The sequence below is a fragment of the Eumetopias jubatus genome, unplaced genomic scaffold (assembly GCF_037043125.1).
Source record: "Eumetopias jubatus isolate StellerSeaLion01/CBP00866 unplaced genomic scaffold, mEumJub1_p1.0 scaffold_6, whole genome shotgun sequence".
In the NCBI taxonomy this organism is placed as follows: domain Eukaryota; kingdom Metazoa; phylum Chordata; class Mammalia; order Carnivora; family Otariidae; genus Eumetopias; species Eumetopias jubatus.
Genome location: NW_028274812.1, coordinates 98,759,506 through 98,777,099, shown reverse-complemented (window position 1 = coordinate 98,777,099; position 17,594 = coordinate 98,759,506). Strand labels below are relative to the sequence as shown.

The window sequence follows — 17,594 nt, the reverse complement described above, 5'->3', positions numbered from 1 at the left end:
TTCTTCTCTCCCTGTTATCTTCTGTCAGAGAACTTCCCTCAGTGTGTGCTGGAGATCTCTGATCAAGAGGTGTTGGAATGGTATACTGCCAAAGACTTCATTGTGGGGAAACCACTCACTATCCTCGGGAGAACCTTCTTCATCTATGATTGCGATTCTTTCACTCGACAGTATTACAAAGAAAAGTTTGGAATCTCTGATTTACCACGTATTGATGTGAGCAAGAAGGAGCCACCTCCTGTGAAACCGGTAATGGAACACTAGTTCCGAGTGTAGTGCGAGAATTAATCTTTTGATATAGAGGTTTAAGAAGAAGAAAAAACAGAGTCATGTGAATACCCAATAAAAAATGGACAAAGCATATGATACAGAACACTTCACAAAAGAAGAAATACAAATGGCTAATGAACATATGAAAAGACCCTCCTCCATGCTCAGTGCAGAGTTTTGCTTCAGACTCTCTGTCCTTCCCCCTCTCCTTCTGCCCCTCTCCCTCTCGTGCCCCTCCCGCTCATGCTCGCTCTCTCTCAGTCTCTCTCTAAAAAATAAATAAATAAATCCTTAAAAAAAAAAAAGACCCTCAACTTAACTGATAATCAAAGAAAATAGAAATGAAAATAATGAGGTTTTGGATCTATTTGATTTAAAAAGACACAATATCCATTGTTTGCCCTGATCTGAAGAAGTGGACATTTTCTTTTCTTTTTTTTTTTTTTTTTAAAGTAATCCCTACACACACTATCAGGCTCAAACCCACAACCCTGAGACCAAGAGCCCCATGCCCTACTGACTATGCCAGCCAGATACCCTGAAATGGTCATTTTCATATACTGTTAACAGGAGAGCCAAGAGGAAAAACCTTTTTGAATTTTTTTTTAAAGATTTTATTTATTTATTTGAGAGAGGGAATGAGATAGAGAGAGCATGAGAGGGGGGAGGGTCAGAGGGAGAAGCAGACTCCCACTGAGCAGGGAGCCCGATGCGGGACTTGATCCCAGAACTCCAGGATCATGACCTGAGCCGAAGGCAGTTGCCCAACCAAGTGAGCCACCCAGACGCCCCAAGAGAAACTTTTTTGAAGGACAGTGTCATCATTTTAATTTTTTCAAAATAAAATATTACCTGTCTCTCGATCTAGAAAATCTGGTTTGGGGACCATAAAGCAATAGGTGTAAGGGTATGTGTAAGTAAGGATTACTTATAATAAAGTGTAAGGAGATTGGCAGAATAAACTATAGAACAGTGAGAAGAATGTGAGACTATAAGACTGGTTAAAGAGAAAAAGAGGAAGTCAGTCTCTGCATATCAACATGGAAAAATGTCCGTCACATTTGTAAGTGAATGCGTTTATGTGATACGGCCCTGTTTGTATAAATTGCTGCATACAGTATCTGCTTACACTTACCAAAGAGAGGACCTGGAGGACTCTCCACCCACACTGTTCGCAGTGGGTAGTTCCACATGTGAGAATGGGGGTGGGGAGGGCAGTGCAAGATGACAAGGGACCTTTCTTTTTATACTCTGTGTGCTTTTAATTTCTCTTCTTATACCAAACCTTGTATTACTTCTGTTTATTATTTTTTATTTTTATTTGTTTAAAGATTATTTATTTGAGAGAGAGAGAGAGAGTACAAGCAGGTGGAGAGGCAGAGGGAGAGGGAGAAGCAGACTCCCTGCTGAGCTGGGAGCCAGACGTGGGACTCGATCTCAGGACCCGGAGATCATGACCTGAGCCAAAGGCAGACGCTTAACCATCTGAGCCACCCAGGCGCCCCATGTAATTTTTTTATTTTGATTAAAAAAGACATCTCTTAAAATTCCAGACAGCTAGGGCATTTCACTATTCCCTGCCTATCTATCAGACCCTTTTACTTAAAAACTATTTGGGAGTGAACAGAAGCTGATTAATGAAGATGTTGGAAGATGGCTTTATTTCATTGCCACATAGCTTTCCTTAGAATTATACTGAACCACGAAATTTAGTACTGTGTACCACAGAGTCCACTCTGATCTGTGAGTAAGGTCATGGTTCTTTTAAATGCACCCACATGGTAATCGGATAGACTTGAGCCTTCAGAGTGGTTCAGCCACATATTTTAGAAATTCAAGTAAGAATTGCATGTGGGGCCACCTGGGTCACTTAGTCTGTTGAGCGACCGACTCTTGATTTCGGCTCAAGTCATGGTCTCAGGATCGTGGGATGGAGCCCCATGTGGGGCTCTGTACTGGGCGTGAGTCGGCTTGAGATTCTTTCTCTCCCCTCCCACCCACCTCGCACTTGCGCACCCTCTCTCTCTCAAAAAAAAAAAAAAAAAAAATTGTCTGTGTTAAAAATTACACATTATTCAGCAAATTCAAGAAGTATCTGATGTGGGGCGCCTGGGTGGCTCAGTTCGTTAAGCGAGTGCCTTCAGCTCAGGTCATGATCCTGGAGTCCTGGGATCGAGTCCCGCATCAGACTCCCCGCTCGGCAGGGAGTCTGCTTCTCCCTCTGACCCTACCCCCTCTCATGCTCTCTCTGTCTCATTCTTTCTCTCTCAAGTAAATAAATAAAATTTTTATTAAAAAAAAATATCTGGGGCGCCTGGGTGGCTCAGTCGTTAAGCGTCTGCCTTCGGCTCAGGTCATGATCCCAGGGTCCTGGAATCGAGTCCCACATCGGGCTCCCTTCTCAGCAGGAAGCCTGCTTCTCCCTCTCCCACTCCCCCTGCTTGTGTTCCTGCTCTCGCTGTCTCTCTCTGTCCAATAAATAAATAAAATCTTTAAAAAAAAAATTAAAAAAATAAAAAATAAAAAAAATATCTGATGTGTTAAGGCAGCGCCGTATCCCAGACTGTCAGCATTGGCACCTGTTCTGTGCATTTGGGGCCAGAGCAATGTATCCAGCCTCTTTGGTCTGTTGCCTATGTATAAAATTGGGTATTGATACCTGTGACTTATCTTTATATATAAAGATATATATCTTTACCCCTCTGTGTGTAAAATAAGGTTGTGGCTCTTTCTTTTCAAAAGAAAGCTGTGAATGGAAGGATGGAATTAATGAATTCCTCCAGCGCAGGCGTCTGCCTTCCCCTGATCGGCTGCCCTTCTTCTTGCATTTAGCCTCCAAGTACCCTGAGTTAGCTGTGGTTCTGGCAGCACAGCCTCCTGTTTCACTCTCCTGCACTTTTGCTGATGCTCTTTCATGCACTTGAACCCCTTTGCCATCATTTCTTTACACAGCTCTTCCTTACCCTTCCAGACTCGGTGTAGGCCTCCTCTCTTCCAAGAAGGCATCTCTAAGCTCCCAGCAGGCTTAATCACCTCTCCTGTGTGTTCCTTGGGTCCCGTGCCTCCCTCTGCTAGCACTTACCTATTATATTAAAATATCTGTCTAAGAATCTTTTCTACTACACCGTAATGTCCTTGAGGCCAGGGAGCACCTAACTCAGTGCCTAGCAAATAGGACGCATGTGGTATGTTTCTTGAACTAGACAAGAAGACTGCCTGTGAAGTATGCATTTGTTCCCCAAAGAGGCAAGTGATATCTTAGGCCAGCCTTTTGGAACCAACATTTCATAAAAACAATTACAAAGAAGGATTTGGATTTAATATGCTATGAGTTCCCAGGGGCAATAAAACTTCTGGAAGGAATATGGATCAAGATAATACTTCTTGCTGTCAGTTTTTTTTCTCTGAGAGGATTCTTTACCAATGAATAGGCTCATTGATTAAGAATTATAATAAAGCCCTTGCTCCTATCCCCAAATATTGGGGTACCATTTGTTGCAATATATGAGAAAAAGTACCATAGGAAAGATCTAGATTTTGATTAAGCAAACTATTCCATCACTTTAGTTTATAGAGAAGTATAGTATGAGATAGCAGTCCAAGGTCACACTGCAAAGTACAAGGGGGAGTTTATTAAATGCCAAACCCCTTTACAAGAAGGAATCTGACCTAACCAGGAAGTAGAATGGGGAGGGACTGCAATATAATAGTGCATTTTTCTTAGTGAAAAGGCTTTGATCCATCTTTTGAGCTGATAAAAGTTCTGAGTCCTACAACGCCTCTGCTCCCCATTCTTTCACTCTCATCTTTTTCTTCTAACCTGTCTTCTAAAGAAAGGAAGGGAAGGGAGGGCTTAGATAGAGAGCAGAGTGAACTGAAGAACCACTGTAGATTTTGGTTCATTTGTTTTGCCCTGTCTCAGTCACCCTGTAAAATAAAACCAATTCTCCATACATATGGCACATGAGTCATAGTATTTGGTCAGTTTATTTTCAGTAAATTCTCTGTAATAAACAATTACACATAAGCGCTCTCAGCTTGTCCATGGAAGTCTTTGTTGGAAATGAGTAGGAGAGCACCACTTACCAAACAGCAAATACCTTTCAGCTCTCCTTAGTCATTATGCTTCTGTCATTTAAACCCTGCACAACGTGGTTGGAAAGTAGGGATGGGAAGCTGTAGCTGGGTTCTCAAGGGATAAAGCTAGAGGCAGGCCAGTGGTCAGGGGTAGAAGCAGATATGAAGAGGATATATTCAATTCAAGAATCATGACACTTAAGTCAGGCTAATCTGTTAGCTCAGGAGTAAGTAAACATATCCACTGGCCAGATGTGTCCGTCTCAGGTTGACTCCATCGGGAGACCTGCTGGTAGGGAAGACAAAGAATCCAGAACTAGGAGAGCAAATCCGCTATGGAGCTGGCCTCGAGAAGCTTTATCTGGAGGATTATGGGACTCTCAAGCTCCTTGTGTACTTGTTTTGTTAAGATAATGTGGGTGGAGCATGTGAGCAGGATTATCGAGGAGTGAGTGGCTCATCTAGTTTAGAACAGGACATTGACAGTAGACAGTAGCTTGCAGGACGAGAAACATAGTGCCAGAACCCCAGGCATAGGAGCTGATATTTAGGGAAGGTCTTCATTCCAAGCAGGGGGCATAAGGTGTGATTCAGAAAAAATAGGTTGAACTCTGTTAAAACACAAAAAGGATTTGAGAGGAAGGTGTTCAGAGGCTTACCTCCCTATTTCAAAATTCTTCAATCTCCACTGCCAACACCCAGAGGAAGTTTAGATTCCACTGTATATTTCTTTTTTTTTTTTTTTAAAGATTTATTTATTTATTTATTTTGAGAGAGTGAGAAAGTACATCAGAGCGGGGAGGGTTAGAGGGAGAAGCAGGCCCCTCGCCGAGCAGGGAGCCTGATGCGGGACTCGATCCCAGGACTCCAGGATCACGACCTGAGCCGAAGGCAGTTGCTTAACCAACTGAGCCACCCAGGCACCCTCCACTGTATATTTCTGCCTATGCTCTAGAGTAACTCAAATGCTCAGCATGTGGTGTCTCACCCAAGGTCCCTCTGTCCATGGCAAACTTGTATATTCATTGAGTAGTGGTTTTGCATTTAGAGCAAGTTAGGCCGTTGTCCATCTACTGGATGCACTAGTCATATTTCCTCCATGATGATCACATTACGGCCCCAGGAGGTGGGCGAAGAGGCAGTGATCCAGGCACTACACCTTGGATGAGCAGAGTAGTCACAGGTTTTGAGGAAGTAACGGTTACAGATGGACCGTATAGACTAATTTGTCAAAGTGCTTCAATGCAATATATAAAAAGATTTGGGGAAGGTCCCTACACATGAAATGTATGGAATAAGCCGACTTTGCTGAGAAAGCATAGCAAAAAGGAGTCAAAGAGAAAGAACTCTGCTGCAGTCCTCATCAAGGAGAGGAAAACAGCCGCTGAACTCAAGTTTTTAGACCAAGAAATCCTACCATCTTAGAGTGACGCTTTCAGCTCTTCGTGGGGCCTGAATGAAAAATAAAAGCTCATCCTGTACTTTCATGCTAACTCACCAAATAACCGTCATAGCAGAAGTTTGGTGTCTTGAGTTTGCTCCTTTGCTAGGAAAGGAGAGTCCTGAGTGGACAAGGAGTCTGAGTTCTCAGTAAAGAATGGCCGCCATCCCTGTTTGTGTGGCAAAAATCAAGAAATAAAAATACTAGAAATAAGGAGATAAATAGGAAAACAGTAGCACGAACCAAGTCCTACCCTCCCCCAATGCCAACACACACACACACACACACACCCTAGAACAAAGAAGTCACAGACCATTGGGCTTGTCCATGGTAGGATGACCACAGGGCCAGGATTGGGACCAGGAGTAGGGCCAGGTCCTGCTTTGGTGGTTAAGGGATCAGTGGACGTCAGCAACACACGAGTCCTCCCCTAGCCACGGTTTTGTTTTCACGATTTCCGTTACCCACGGTCAACCGCAGTCTGGAAGCAGATGACCCTCCTCCTGATGTATCATCAGAAGGTCAATAGTAGCTTAACACTATGTCACAACACCTATGTCATGCACCTCACTTCATCTCATCATGTAGGCATTTTATCATCTTATGTCATCACAAGAACGGTGAGTGTAATACAATAAAATATTTTGAGAGAGAGACCACATTCACGTAACTTTTATTACAGTATGTCGTTATAATTGTTCTATTTTATTATTGGTTATTATTGTTAATCTCTTCCTGTGTCTATAAGTTAAATTTTATCAAACATATGTGTGGGAAAAAGCATAGTATCTATAGGGTTCAGGCATCCAGTGGGGGGCTTGGAACATATCCCCCGTGGGTAAGGGGGACTGCTGAACTTTTGATCTAGCCCCTTGGGTTACTCTGTAGCAGCATCAGTCACTCCTGTGAGCAAGGATCATGGTGTATAAAGCTTATATATAAAAAGGAATGGAATAGGCAATGTTTTAGTTTCTGACTACAGTACATTTGTGTATATAGAAATTGCTTTTGAATAAGTATCTTCTAGATATTTAAAAAAGAAACTTGGTTACCTTTAATGTAATTTTAACACAAATAGCATCTGCTTTACTTCTATTTCTCCAGGAATTACCTCCTTATAACGGTTATGGACTTGTTGAAGACTCTGCTCAGAATTGCTTTGTTCTCATTCCAAAGGCTCCGAAAAAAGATGTTATTAAAATGCTGGTGAACGATAATAAGGTGCTTCGTTATTTGGCTGCACTGGTGAGGATGATTTCTGTGTGCTCAGATTCCGTTCAGTCTCAGTACTGTGCCCAGTGGTCCTTTTTGTCTGTTAAGCTGTAGGGTAACAGTCTTCAGAGTCGTGTGTTATTTAAACAGCCATGGGACCCAGTCCCCAGCCTTTGGGTGGGTTGGGTAGTGTTAGCAGTGGTGCCCTGAGCCAAGACCTAGCTCTAGTCCTATCTCCTGGAAACATCGTTCTTAGACTGTTAATCTCTCCCTTCTACCCCTCAAATTTTGACTGACCTTTTTGCCTTTTTTATTAAGTAATTATGAAAGTCTGACACAGTGAAATTATCTGTGTGCTTGTGTGCAATCGAGTGTACTGTGATTTCCTTGAGGGAGGGACCATATCTTACTAATTTTTATCATTACTTGTGATATCTAGCTTGATGTATTTTGTATTTCTTAAATGTAATAAATGGGATCCTACCAATTTAATAGATAATTGCCTTTGAAAGGTCATATGGCTAGTGGATTAAGAGCATGGGTTTGGAAACAGACATAAATTTAAATCCTGAATATTCCACTCATTGGATGAGTTACCTGAGGCAAATTACTGATAGGGGTTCAAAGGGTAATGTCTTTAAAAATGGAAAATATACAGAAATAGGAATATAAGCATTCTATTTAGAAATATGGATATAAATAGAAATTGAAATAAGTTACTTCTGGGAATAGGAATTGGGAGAGTGGGAGGTGGGCCAAGTGAGTTTTCAAACTGTATGCATATATTTGAAAAAATAAAAATTAAATCAAGACATAGTTGACTACTATATTTTAGAAAAATGTTGAACAAAGCTTTAAATAAAAAGGAAGTTCTAGCAAACTCTAGGCCAAGTAGCATACTCCCTACTATAAAAATTCTGATTAATGAACCTTTTACAGTATTACCAAGTTCTCTCAGTTGGGAGGGCTTCCTAGTTTCCATCAACGTTCTGTTTCTTGACCTGGGCGGTGGTTCCACGAGTGTTCACTTAATGAAAATTCTTTGAACTGTACATTTTGGTTTTTTGCAGTTTTTCTCTATGCATGTTATAGTTCACAGTAAAAAGTGTATACATATAAAAGAAATAAAGTATGCTAAACCCAGACAGGCGGTTGGGGCCTAAGTGCAAGTATGGCTAGTGAAGTATCTGGGGCTCAGGGTGGAGTGCCGGCGGAGCGACTTGGGGAAGCTCGAGAAGGTAAGAACTCGACTTGAGCAGTGGTCTCCACAGCAGCAGGCTTGGCCTTCCAAGGAGCCTGCGGACAGCTTATACTCCATGGACGCTCTGAAGAAAATGTTACAGCCTCTGCTTATAATTTATCAGGAGTGTACTTTTTTTTTATAGCCCCTGATGTTTTTATATGTACTTTGTAGGGCACAGAACATGTTTATGTAGAAGAATAGATGTTGAATTATTCATTCATTCAACAAATATTAGAGAATGACTTTGGGCTTGGCATTGTTCTGGGCATTGAGGGTACAGTGGAAAATAAGACAGACAAATCTCTGGCCTTGTGGAGCTTACATTCCAGTTAAGGGTATTCTGGTCAAGAGTAAATACATCATCAAAGAACAAGTAGTAAGCGTGCTGTGAAAAGTAAAGCAGGAGACAGAGTGATGGGGAGGCGCTCGTTTAACTGGTCAATAAGGAAAATGCTGGGGAGGGGACGCACAGCTGAGTGGAGACCAGAATGAGTGGCCCAGGGAGCTAGCCAGCAGCATATCTGAGGGAACTGCATTTCATGCAGATGTGGTGTACAGGGAATGGAGGCTAGAGAGACAGAAATGAAGACGGGATCAGGCACCAGCTGAGAGTCTTACAGCTAGTGGCCTAACAAGGCCGGAGGCATAGAGTGGTGGGAGTAGTCACCCATGATGCAGGTAACAAGGGATGTAGGTAACAAGCCTGCAGACAATTTAAAAATAAACCCAAAAGTTGATCTGCTTCTTACTCTCATTGTGTGCCTGTAATTCTAAATATCAGCAATACAATACTCATCCTCAGGCTGTGCCTCTGTACAGTAGAAATTTCAGTTACTAAATGTGGAAGAGAAGAGGGCAATAAAAAATTACCATTAAGCACACACCACAACAATAATGATTGCAGAGAGTATCCATCAGTGGATGCTAAAATTACCGGAAAACCTTTGAGGAGAAACAGGATTTTCATAGTTTCAAGGTGTGTTTCTTAAGATATTTATCAACTGCAAAGGGAAAGGTGGTAATTTTAGAAGGGAGAAACCCAGCATTTATCTTCTTACCCACATGACCAAGGTCAACATCACCAATAATAAAACCTATTGATATCGTGAACTCCTTGTTACGCTCTGAGAAAGACAAGATATTCTGTCTCTGGTATTTTTGCCAAAGATGCAAAAATGAGATGCACAAGGGACATTCAACAAAATAATTGACCATTGCTCTTCAAAAGTGTCAAGATTATGAAAGACAAGGACAGAATGAGGAACTGTCACAGATTGAAGGAGATCAAAGAGAAAGAACAACTAAATGCAATGTGAGATCCTGTATAGGATCCTGAGTCAGAAAAAGAACATAAGTGAAAAACAGGTGAAATTTGAATAAGAACTGTGATTTATTTAATAGTATTATGCCATTACTATTTACCGTTACTGTTGTACCATTACTCTGGGTCTGATAATTGTATGGTTATGTAAGTTGTATAAGATGCTAATGTTAGGGGAAGCTTGGTGAGGAGTATATGAAAATTCTCTATTGTTAATGCAACTTTACACTTAGTCCTAAATAAAAACATAACGAATTTTTTTTAACTTTTAAAATACTCCTAAAATACTCCTGCCAGGATGAACCATTGGCTCTGTCCCCTCCTACCCCCTTGGTACAGACCTGCCTGTCGCCGTGCTCAGAACTTCATATTTTTTTCAGTGTGACGGGAGTCCTCTGGAGGTTTGAGAGCAGAGGAGTGATGTGATTTGATTTTTATTAACTATATTGTGGATGTTTGTTTAAAAATTTTTTATTGTTAGAGTCTAATTGAAAAAGTTTGGAGACTGTTAGATTAGGGAATGGTATGAGGAAATTATTTGACAAGAGGAAACCCAGTGACTTTCTTTGATAAACAAGAAATTATTATACAAGAAATTCCATGTTGTAAATGAAAAGATATGTGCTGAAGTTGCAATTTCAGAGGATTTTAGTCAAGAATAAGCATGTCTATATTTAAGCTTGTTCAGTCTGGAATTGGTTTCTTAGGGTTATGTGATCACTCTCAGTGATTTGATATAGGAACAGTCTTACTACAAGACAGTTTGCCAGAATCAAATTCAACTCTATGACATTATATTACTCATTCCTCCTTTCTTAAATCTTCTTAATAAATTATGTATATCAATGGATTTGTTTAAAGAACTAAACTTTGCATAATCATCTTAGTGTCTGTGAAACTGAACATGTCAGCCAAGAGGTCTCAAACTGTGGGCAGCCTGTGGGCAGAACATAGCCCACATGTTTTATTTGGCACACATAGTGCTTTAAAAGAGTTAAGGTCGACATTTTTTTTAAAGATTTTATTTATTTGAGAGAGATAGAATGAGAGATAGAGAGCACGAGAGGGAGGAGGGTCAGAGGGAGAAGCAGACTCCCTGCTGAGCAGGGAGCCCGATGTGGGACTCGATCCTGGGACTCCAGGATCATGACCTGAGCCGAAGGCAGTCGCTTAACCAACTGAGCCACCCAGGCGCCCAAGGTCGACATTTTTAAATCAGGGGTTTTATTTTTTTTCCGAGTTTTTGTTTAAATTCCACTTAGTTAACATACAGTGTAATATTAGGTTCATGTGTAGAATTGTGATTCATCACTCACATACAACACCCGGATTTCTGTCTTCCCGTGAGAAATGGGAAGATCCCACAACATTGAGCTTACATTTGCACAAGGCAGCAACCAGTCGGAGTTGAGTTGGGGCAGCCTCCTTCAGATGAGGCATGTCCTTTCCAGACCACCGCAGTCCCCGTCCCCCATCCTGTTCACTTACATTATACTTTGTGTATTTGGTTTATATTTTATACCTTGTCCTGTAGAATCTTAAGTTTGGAACACTGGGGTCTATCATGTACCTTCATAATAACTTCCTTTCTTCTCCTGTCTAGGAATCTCCCATCCCGGAAGACAAAGACCGCCGATTTGTCTTCTCTTATTTTCTTGCCAGTGACATGATCAGTATCTTTGAGCCACCTGTCCGCAATTCTGGCATCATTGGGGGCAAGTACCTTGGCAGAACTAAAGTTGCTAAACCGTCCTCAACAGCCGAAAACCCCATCTACTATGGCCCGACTGACTTCTTCATTGGTGCTGTGATTGAGGGTAGGTCGAAGCACAGCTTAGTGTTTCCTACCTGCCAAGTGAATGGATTCTTCTTAGTGGGAATTTAATTCGTTTAACTTGTAAGAGGCAGTTAGGCTGCATTCCACCTGAACTAAAGCTAATATTCTTGTATATGTGATAACAGTGTCTTGATCCATGTCAATTAAACTGTAAGGTGGTCGCGTTTGTGGGCTATAGATGTAGACCCCGAGCTTCCTGAACACTGAGCGAACTGCATATTAGTTTAGAGAGCTATGGAATGTTCCTTCGTCTAGGTCACAGATGCCTATCTGTGACCTTGTCATTGGAGGATCAGTATTATTTTACCCCTAATGGCATGATTAAAACCATAACCAAGCTAAGTGTATTTCTACCCTCTCCCCAGTGTTTGGCCACCGGTTTGTCATCCTTGACACAGACAACTATGTTTTGAAGTATATGGAGAGCAATGCTGCCCAGTATTCACCAGAAGCACTCTTGTCCATTCAGAACCGTGTTCAAAAGCAAGAAGATCCTGCGCCAGAATTGGAAAAGTATGTTTGACCGTCTAAGGTCCAATTTGGCTTTGGCACATATAAGATATTTAGGAAATAGTTCTTGATAAAATGAATGGGTAATAGACGTTTAGATTTTCCTCACCAAATGGGAGTTATTAGACATACAAAGAAGGTTCTCTGGGGGTCCATTATAATAACTAGTAACTTAGAACTTTTTTAACTTCATTTATTTAGCAAATAATTACTGAATGCCTAATATGTATCAGATACTATCACTAGGCCCTTTGGCTTTTATCAGTCAACAGAATAGACAAGAAGTTGCTGCTCTCCTGGAGTTGACCTTCTAAGCAGTACGAGAGGGAGACAACCAATACAACACAAGTAAACTGTATAGCACATTAGGGGATGAATGCTATGGAAAATGGAGAATAAGAGTGATAAGGATTTCTGCAGGATGATGGTGGGTAACAGTTGATCTGGGGAGCCAGGTACACCTTGAGAAGGTGACAGTGAGGAAACACTTGAAAGAAAAGGAGTCAGGTATGTGGCTATTTGGAGGAGGAGCTTTCCAGGAAGAGGGACTGGCGAGTGCCAAAGCCCAGCCTGCCCAGAGTTCTGGAAAGAAGCAGGCCAGTGAAGGCAGCAAGAGTGAGGGAGTGAGAGAAAGAGGAGGAGGTGGGGTTAGAACATAGCCCCGTAAGAAGGGGCTAGATCCTGTAGGACCCACTGGGTCTTTGGAAAGATGTTGACTTTTCTCTGAGTAAAATGGAGAGCCACTGTGGGGGTTCTTGGGAGAGGACTGGCCAGATTTGGCACGTGTTTTACAAGAACTCGCCTGGCTGCTGTGCTGAGACTAGATCAGGAGGGAGACCAGTTAGGACCATGTCATAGTAATCCGGGCAAGAGGTGAGGGTGTGTGGACCAGGTGCATCAGTGAACGTGGAGAAAAGTCTGAGTCTGGATATATTTTGAAGGTAGAGCCAATAGGACTTGAGACAGATTATACAGAGGATATAAGACAGTAGTTAAGAATGACTCTAAGGTTTTTGGCCTAAGCAACTGGAAGGAAGGAGTTGCCATCAACTGAGATGGGGAAGATGTGCATTGTGGGTAGCAGAGGAGGGATTTTTTGGTTGGGGGAAGGATTTCGGTTTAACTATTGTAGGAGTGCTGACCACACTGACTCCATCTTTGGCCCTCCATTTTGTTCATGTCCACGCAACATCCCCCCTCCGGGCTATGTGTTCCTGGTCCCGTGGAGGTTAATGTCTGCCCTGATGGGATTGCAGGAGGCTTGTTCTGATCTTCCCTAAAGTGGTGAACAGAAGACCCCACTTTAGGTAATTAGTAGAGATGGCTGGCCCACAGAAGGCCCCACTTTAGGTAACTAGTAGAGATGGCTGGCCCACAGAAGGCCCCACTTTAGGTAACTAGTAGAGATCCTTTGGTGCACAAATGGCGCCACTTTAGATAGCTGCCCTGTGACCTCACCACCATGCCCCTTGCTCCATAAAAGCTGGAGATTGAAGTCCTGAGTGGTTGGAGAAGAGGGGCCGAGAATAGCCGAGTGCTGCCTGGATCATTCCTGTCTGTATCCGTCTCCCCAATCCCCCCTGTAAGTTATCCTGAAAGAAACTACGTAAATGGGATGGAGTGGCTTGCTTTTTCAGTCTTAAAGTGCCTTTACATTATAGAGGATACTTTACTGACCCTCTTCCCTCTTCTAACAGTATCCTGGGTTTAAGGTATCTACGCATATCCAGGTGGAGCTGGCCATTGGATATATAAATCTGGCTTTCAGGCAAGAGGTCTAAGCTGGGGATGTAAATGTGGAAGTTGTTGGCATATAGATGATGTTTCAAGCCACAGTACCGGGTGAGATCTCTAAGGGAGCAGTGCAAGTAGAATAGCTCCCAGAACTGGGCTCTGATGTCCTCCCACAGTAAGCGTTGAGAGAGGAGACTGGGACGTCAGCTAGCGAGGCAGGAAGAGAAGCAAGTGGGTGTGGTGGCCTGGAAGTCAGATGAGGGAAGTGCAGGCCACCCTCCCTTTGCATGGAGCTCCAACTTTAAAAGCAACCATGCCAAACAGTCTTAATAATCGATGGGAAAATTTACTGTTCTGTGACCTTCAAAAATTTCTGTCAAAACATGAAAAACTCTGATGGTTATATATGTATAAGGAAGTGAAAAAATAGTAAGACCAATTTGTATTTAGTACACCAATTTTTTTAAAACAAAGGCGGGACACCTGGGTGGCTCAGTCAGTTGAGCGTCCTATGCTTGGTTTCGGCTCAGGTCATGATCTCAGGGGTGTGAGATCGAGCCCCTCATCGGGCTCTGTGCTCCTGCAGAGAGTCTGCTTGAAATTCTCTCTCCCTGTCCCTCTGCCCCTTCCCCTACTCACATGCACACTTGTTCTAAGTCTTAAAAAAAAAAATTGTTGGCAACATCAAGAATTAAAGTGTTTTACTTCTTTGTAAAATAAACTTGCTGAGACAAGGTTGAACACTGCTTGCCTCATTCTTGTCACATAACCAGAGCAAATATCTTTTCTATGCCTTGGCAAATTGGCATATTCCTTTCTAATTTTGGATCAGCTTTCAACATTTTATTATTTTTGCTTTCGATGTTGTGAAATATCTCCTCGTGTTCCTTTAACAACCGTGAAGTACCTCTGAGAGTTCTTTTAATGTGAAGTTTCTCGATGCATCTGGGAGACGCTTGTCCTTCCCACGTACCCGCTGTCCTCATTCAGGCCCTAAGTCGTCCTTCCCCTAGCTGAGCGCTGCGCTGACAGTCCCCGTTCCCAGGCGGCTACTTCTGTACCTCCATTATGTTAGATTCCATTTCTACATCCAGTGTTAGCACTTTTGTGTCTTTGCTTCACTTTCACTTTTCTTCGCTAATTTCCTCTTTCAGTGATTCATTTCAAATATACATTTTGCTGTCTATCTGCGAGCTAAAAAACAGATGCTCAGGGGCCAGTCGCTGACAGACTTTGAAACAAATGAGATGATTGTCACTGCTCACTGTGCATGAGTTGTTTATGTGGTAGTCGGTGCACTGAGCAGCCCAGCAGTGAGTTTGTGCTTCTTGTAATTCCTCACAGTTAAATGCGGTAACTGGAATTTGAACCATGTTGTTGAGGGACTGGGTTATTTAACTAAACAGTGTTAACTGAAATTCACCCTTATCAGAGCCTTGCAAAGGGACAGCTGCCTATATATCAAGGAAGACAGGATTCATTTTGTCGAATGGGGATTTAACAATGTGGGGGGATCCAAGTGGGATCTCCCCACTTCAGGGGAATGGGAAGAGCAGGAAAATCCAACGGGAGGGGATTTAAGAGAGAGTGGGAGGATGGCAACTACTTGTGGTGAGCATATCATAAGGTAGAAACTTGTGGAATTACTGTGTTGTGCACATGAAACTGTGTGTCAACTATATGGAAATAAAGTTAAAGAAAAAAAAGAATGAATGGGAGGAGAGGAATTTGAGACTGGAAGTATGGACAACTTTTTTGAGGAAGTTTTGTGCAAAGGGGAAGAGACATGGGCAGTAGCTGACAGAGGAACAGAAGTTTTTGTTTATTCTTAAGATAAAATAAACAGCATGTTTATACATAAATGGGAATGATTGTGCAGAGAGGGAAACTGACATATGTGTAAGAGGGGAGCTTTGTGGAGTGTGTGTGAGATGGGACATGCAACCTGGTGGAGGAATGAGCTTTAAGATAGAAGCACCAAGCATTCATCTGGTGGTCGTTCTCAAACTCTTTGGTCTCAGAGCGCCTGTCTACTCCTAAAAATTAGGGAGGACCACAAAGAGTTTTTTTGTGTGTGGTTTATATCTATCAATATTTACCATAATAAAAATTATATCTGAGAAATTAAGAATAGTCATTAATTTGTTTCAAAAAATAATAAACCCATTCCATGTTAACATAAATAATAGTGTTTTATAAAAAAATAACTATTTTCCAACAGTCAACAAAACAAAGAGGCAACCCACAGAATGGGAGAAGATATTTGCAAATGACACTACAGATAAAGGACTGGTATCCAGGATCTATAAAGAACTTCTCAAACTCAACACCCAAAAAACAAATAATCAAGTCAAAAAATGGGCAGAAGGCATGAACAGACACTTCTCCAAAGAAGACATAAAAATGGCTAATAGACACATGAAAAAATGTTCATCATCATTAGCCATCAGGGAAATTCAAATCAAAACCACCCTGAGATACCACCTTACACCAGTTAGAATGGCAAAAATTGACAAGGCAGGAAACAACAAATGTTGGCGAGGTCGTGGAGAAAGGGGAACCCTCTTACACTGTTGGTAGGAATGCAAGTTGGTACAGCCACTTTGGAAAACAGTGTGGAGGTGCCTCAAAAAATTAAAAATAGAGCTGCCCTATGACTCAGCGATTGCACTACTGGGTATTTACCCCAAAGACACAGATGTAGTGAAAAGAAGGGCCATATGCACCCCAATGTTCATAGCAGCAATGTCCGCAGGTAGAGCGGACCGTGGAAAGAGCCAAGATGCCCTTCGACAGATGAATGGATAAAGAAGATGTGGTCCATATATACAATGGAATATTACTCAGGCACCAGAAAGGATGAATACCCAACTTTTACATCAACATGGATGGGAGTGGAGGAGATTATGCAAAGTGAAATAAGTCAAGCAGAGAAAGTCAATTATCATATGGTTTCACTTATTTGTGGAACATAAGGAACAGCATGGAGGACATTAGGAGAAGGAAGGGAAAAATGAAGGGGGGGCAGAATTGGAGGGAGAGATGAACCATGAGAGACTATGGACTCTGAGAAACAAACAGGGTTTTATTTTTTTTTTTAAAGATTTTATTTATTTATTTGACAGAGAGATAGCGAGAACAGGAACACAAGCAGCGGGAGTGGGAGAGGGAGAAGCAGGCTTCCCGCTGAGCAGGGAGCCCGATGTGGGACTCGATCCCAGGACCCTGGGATCATGACCCGAGCCGAAGTCAGATGCTTAATGACTGAGCCACCCAGGAGCCCACAAACAGGGTTTTAGAGAGGAGGGGGGTGGAGGGATGGTTTAGCTCAGTGATGGGTATTAAGGAGGGCACGTACTGCATGGAGCACTGAGTGTTATATGAAAACAATGAATCGTGGATCACTACATCAAAAACTAATGATGTATTATATAGTGACTAACATAACATAATAAAATAAAATTTTAAAAAACCCCTGTATTTCCAAACAAAAAAAAAAAAAATAGAGGAGTGACATTGTTTTACATTTCTGCAAGTCTCCTTAATGTCTGACTTTATTAACAGACAGCTGAATTTTCATCTGCCTCTGTATTCAGATTGCTGTGTTATCATTCATCATATAACCTTTGGAAAACTCCATTGTGCATTTGTGAGAAAACAAAAGTCAAAAAGCAAATAATACTGGTTTCGTATTATTATGAGAATGGTTTTGCCCTCACAGACCCCAAAAGGATCTCAGGAGCCTCCGGAAGACCTAGAATTACTCTTTGAAACCTTGATCTATGGCAACAAGCAGGAAGGTGGAGTGTGTGGGTGCAGCACCTGGGAGGTGGGTGGGTAAGGTTGAAGGGCCCTTCTGAGCATCTCGTTTTCAGAGTCATAGTGCCATAGGAAGAATGAGGATGTGGACATGTTGGAGGTTTCAGGAGAGTGGAAGAATTGTGAATTG

The 17,594-nt window shown here is 42.0% G+C and overlaps 1 protein-coding gene across 2 annotated transcripts in view; it reads left to right on the top strand.

Annotated features, from left to right (window-relative positions):
• Nucleotides 1-17,594, top strand: part of EFHC1 (EF-hand domain containing 1) — a 71,171-nt gene that overhangs the window by 27,765 nt on the left and 25,812 nt on the right. For both annotated transcript variants that reach the window (XM_028097500.2, XM_028097498.2), the window contains 4 exons: nt 29-249; nt 6,893-7,033; nt 11,168-11,381; nt 11,767-11,914. In XM_028097500.2, the coding sequence (XP_027953301.1) occupies nt 29-249; nt 6,893-7,033; nt 11,168-11,381; nt 11,767-11,914 (724 nt within the window). The remainder of the gene's footprint in view (nt 1-28; nt 250-6,892; nt 7,034-11,167; nt 11,382-11,766; nt 11,915-17,594) is intronic.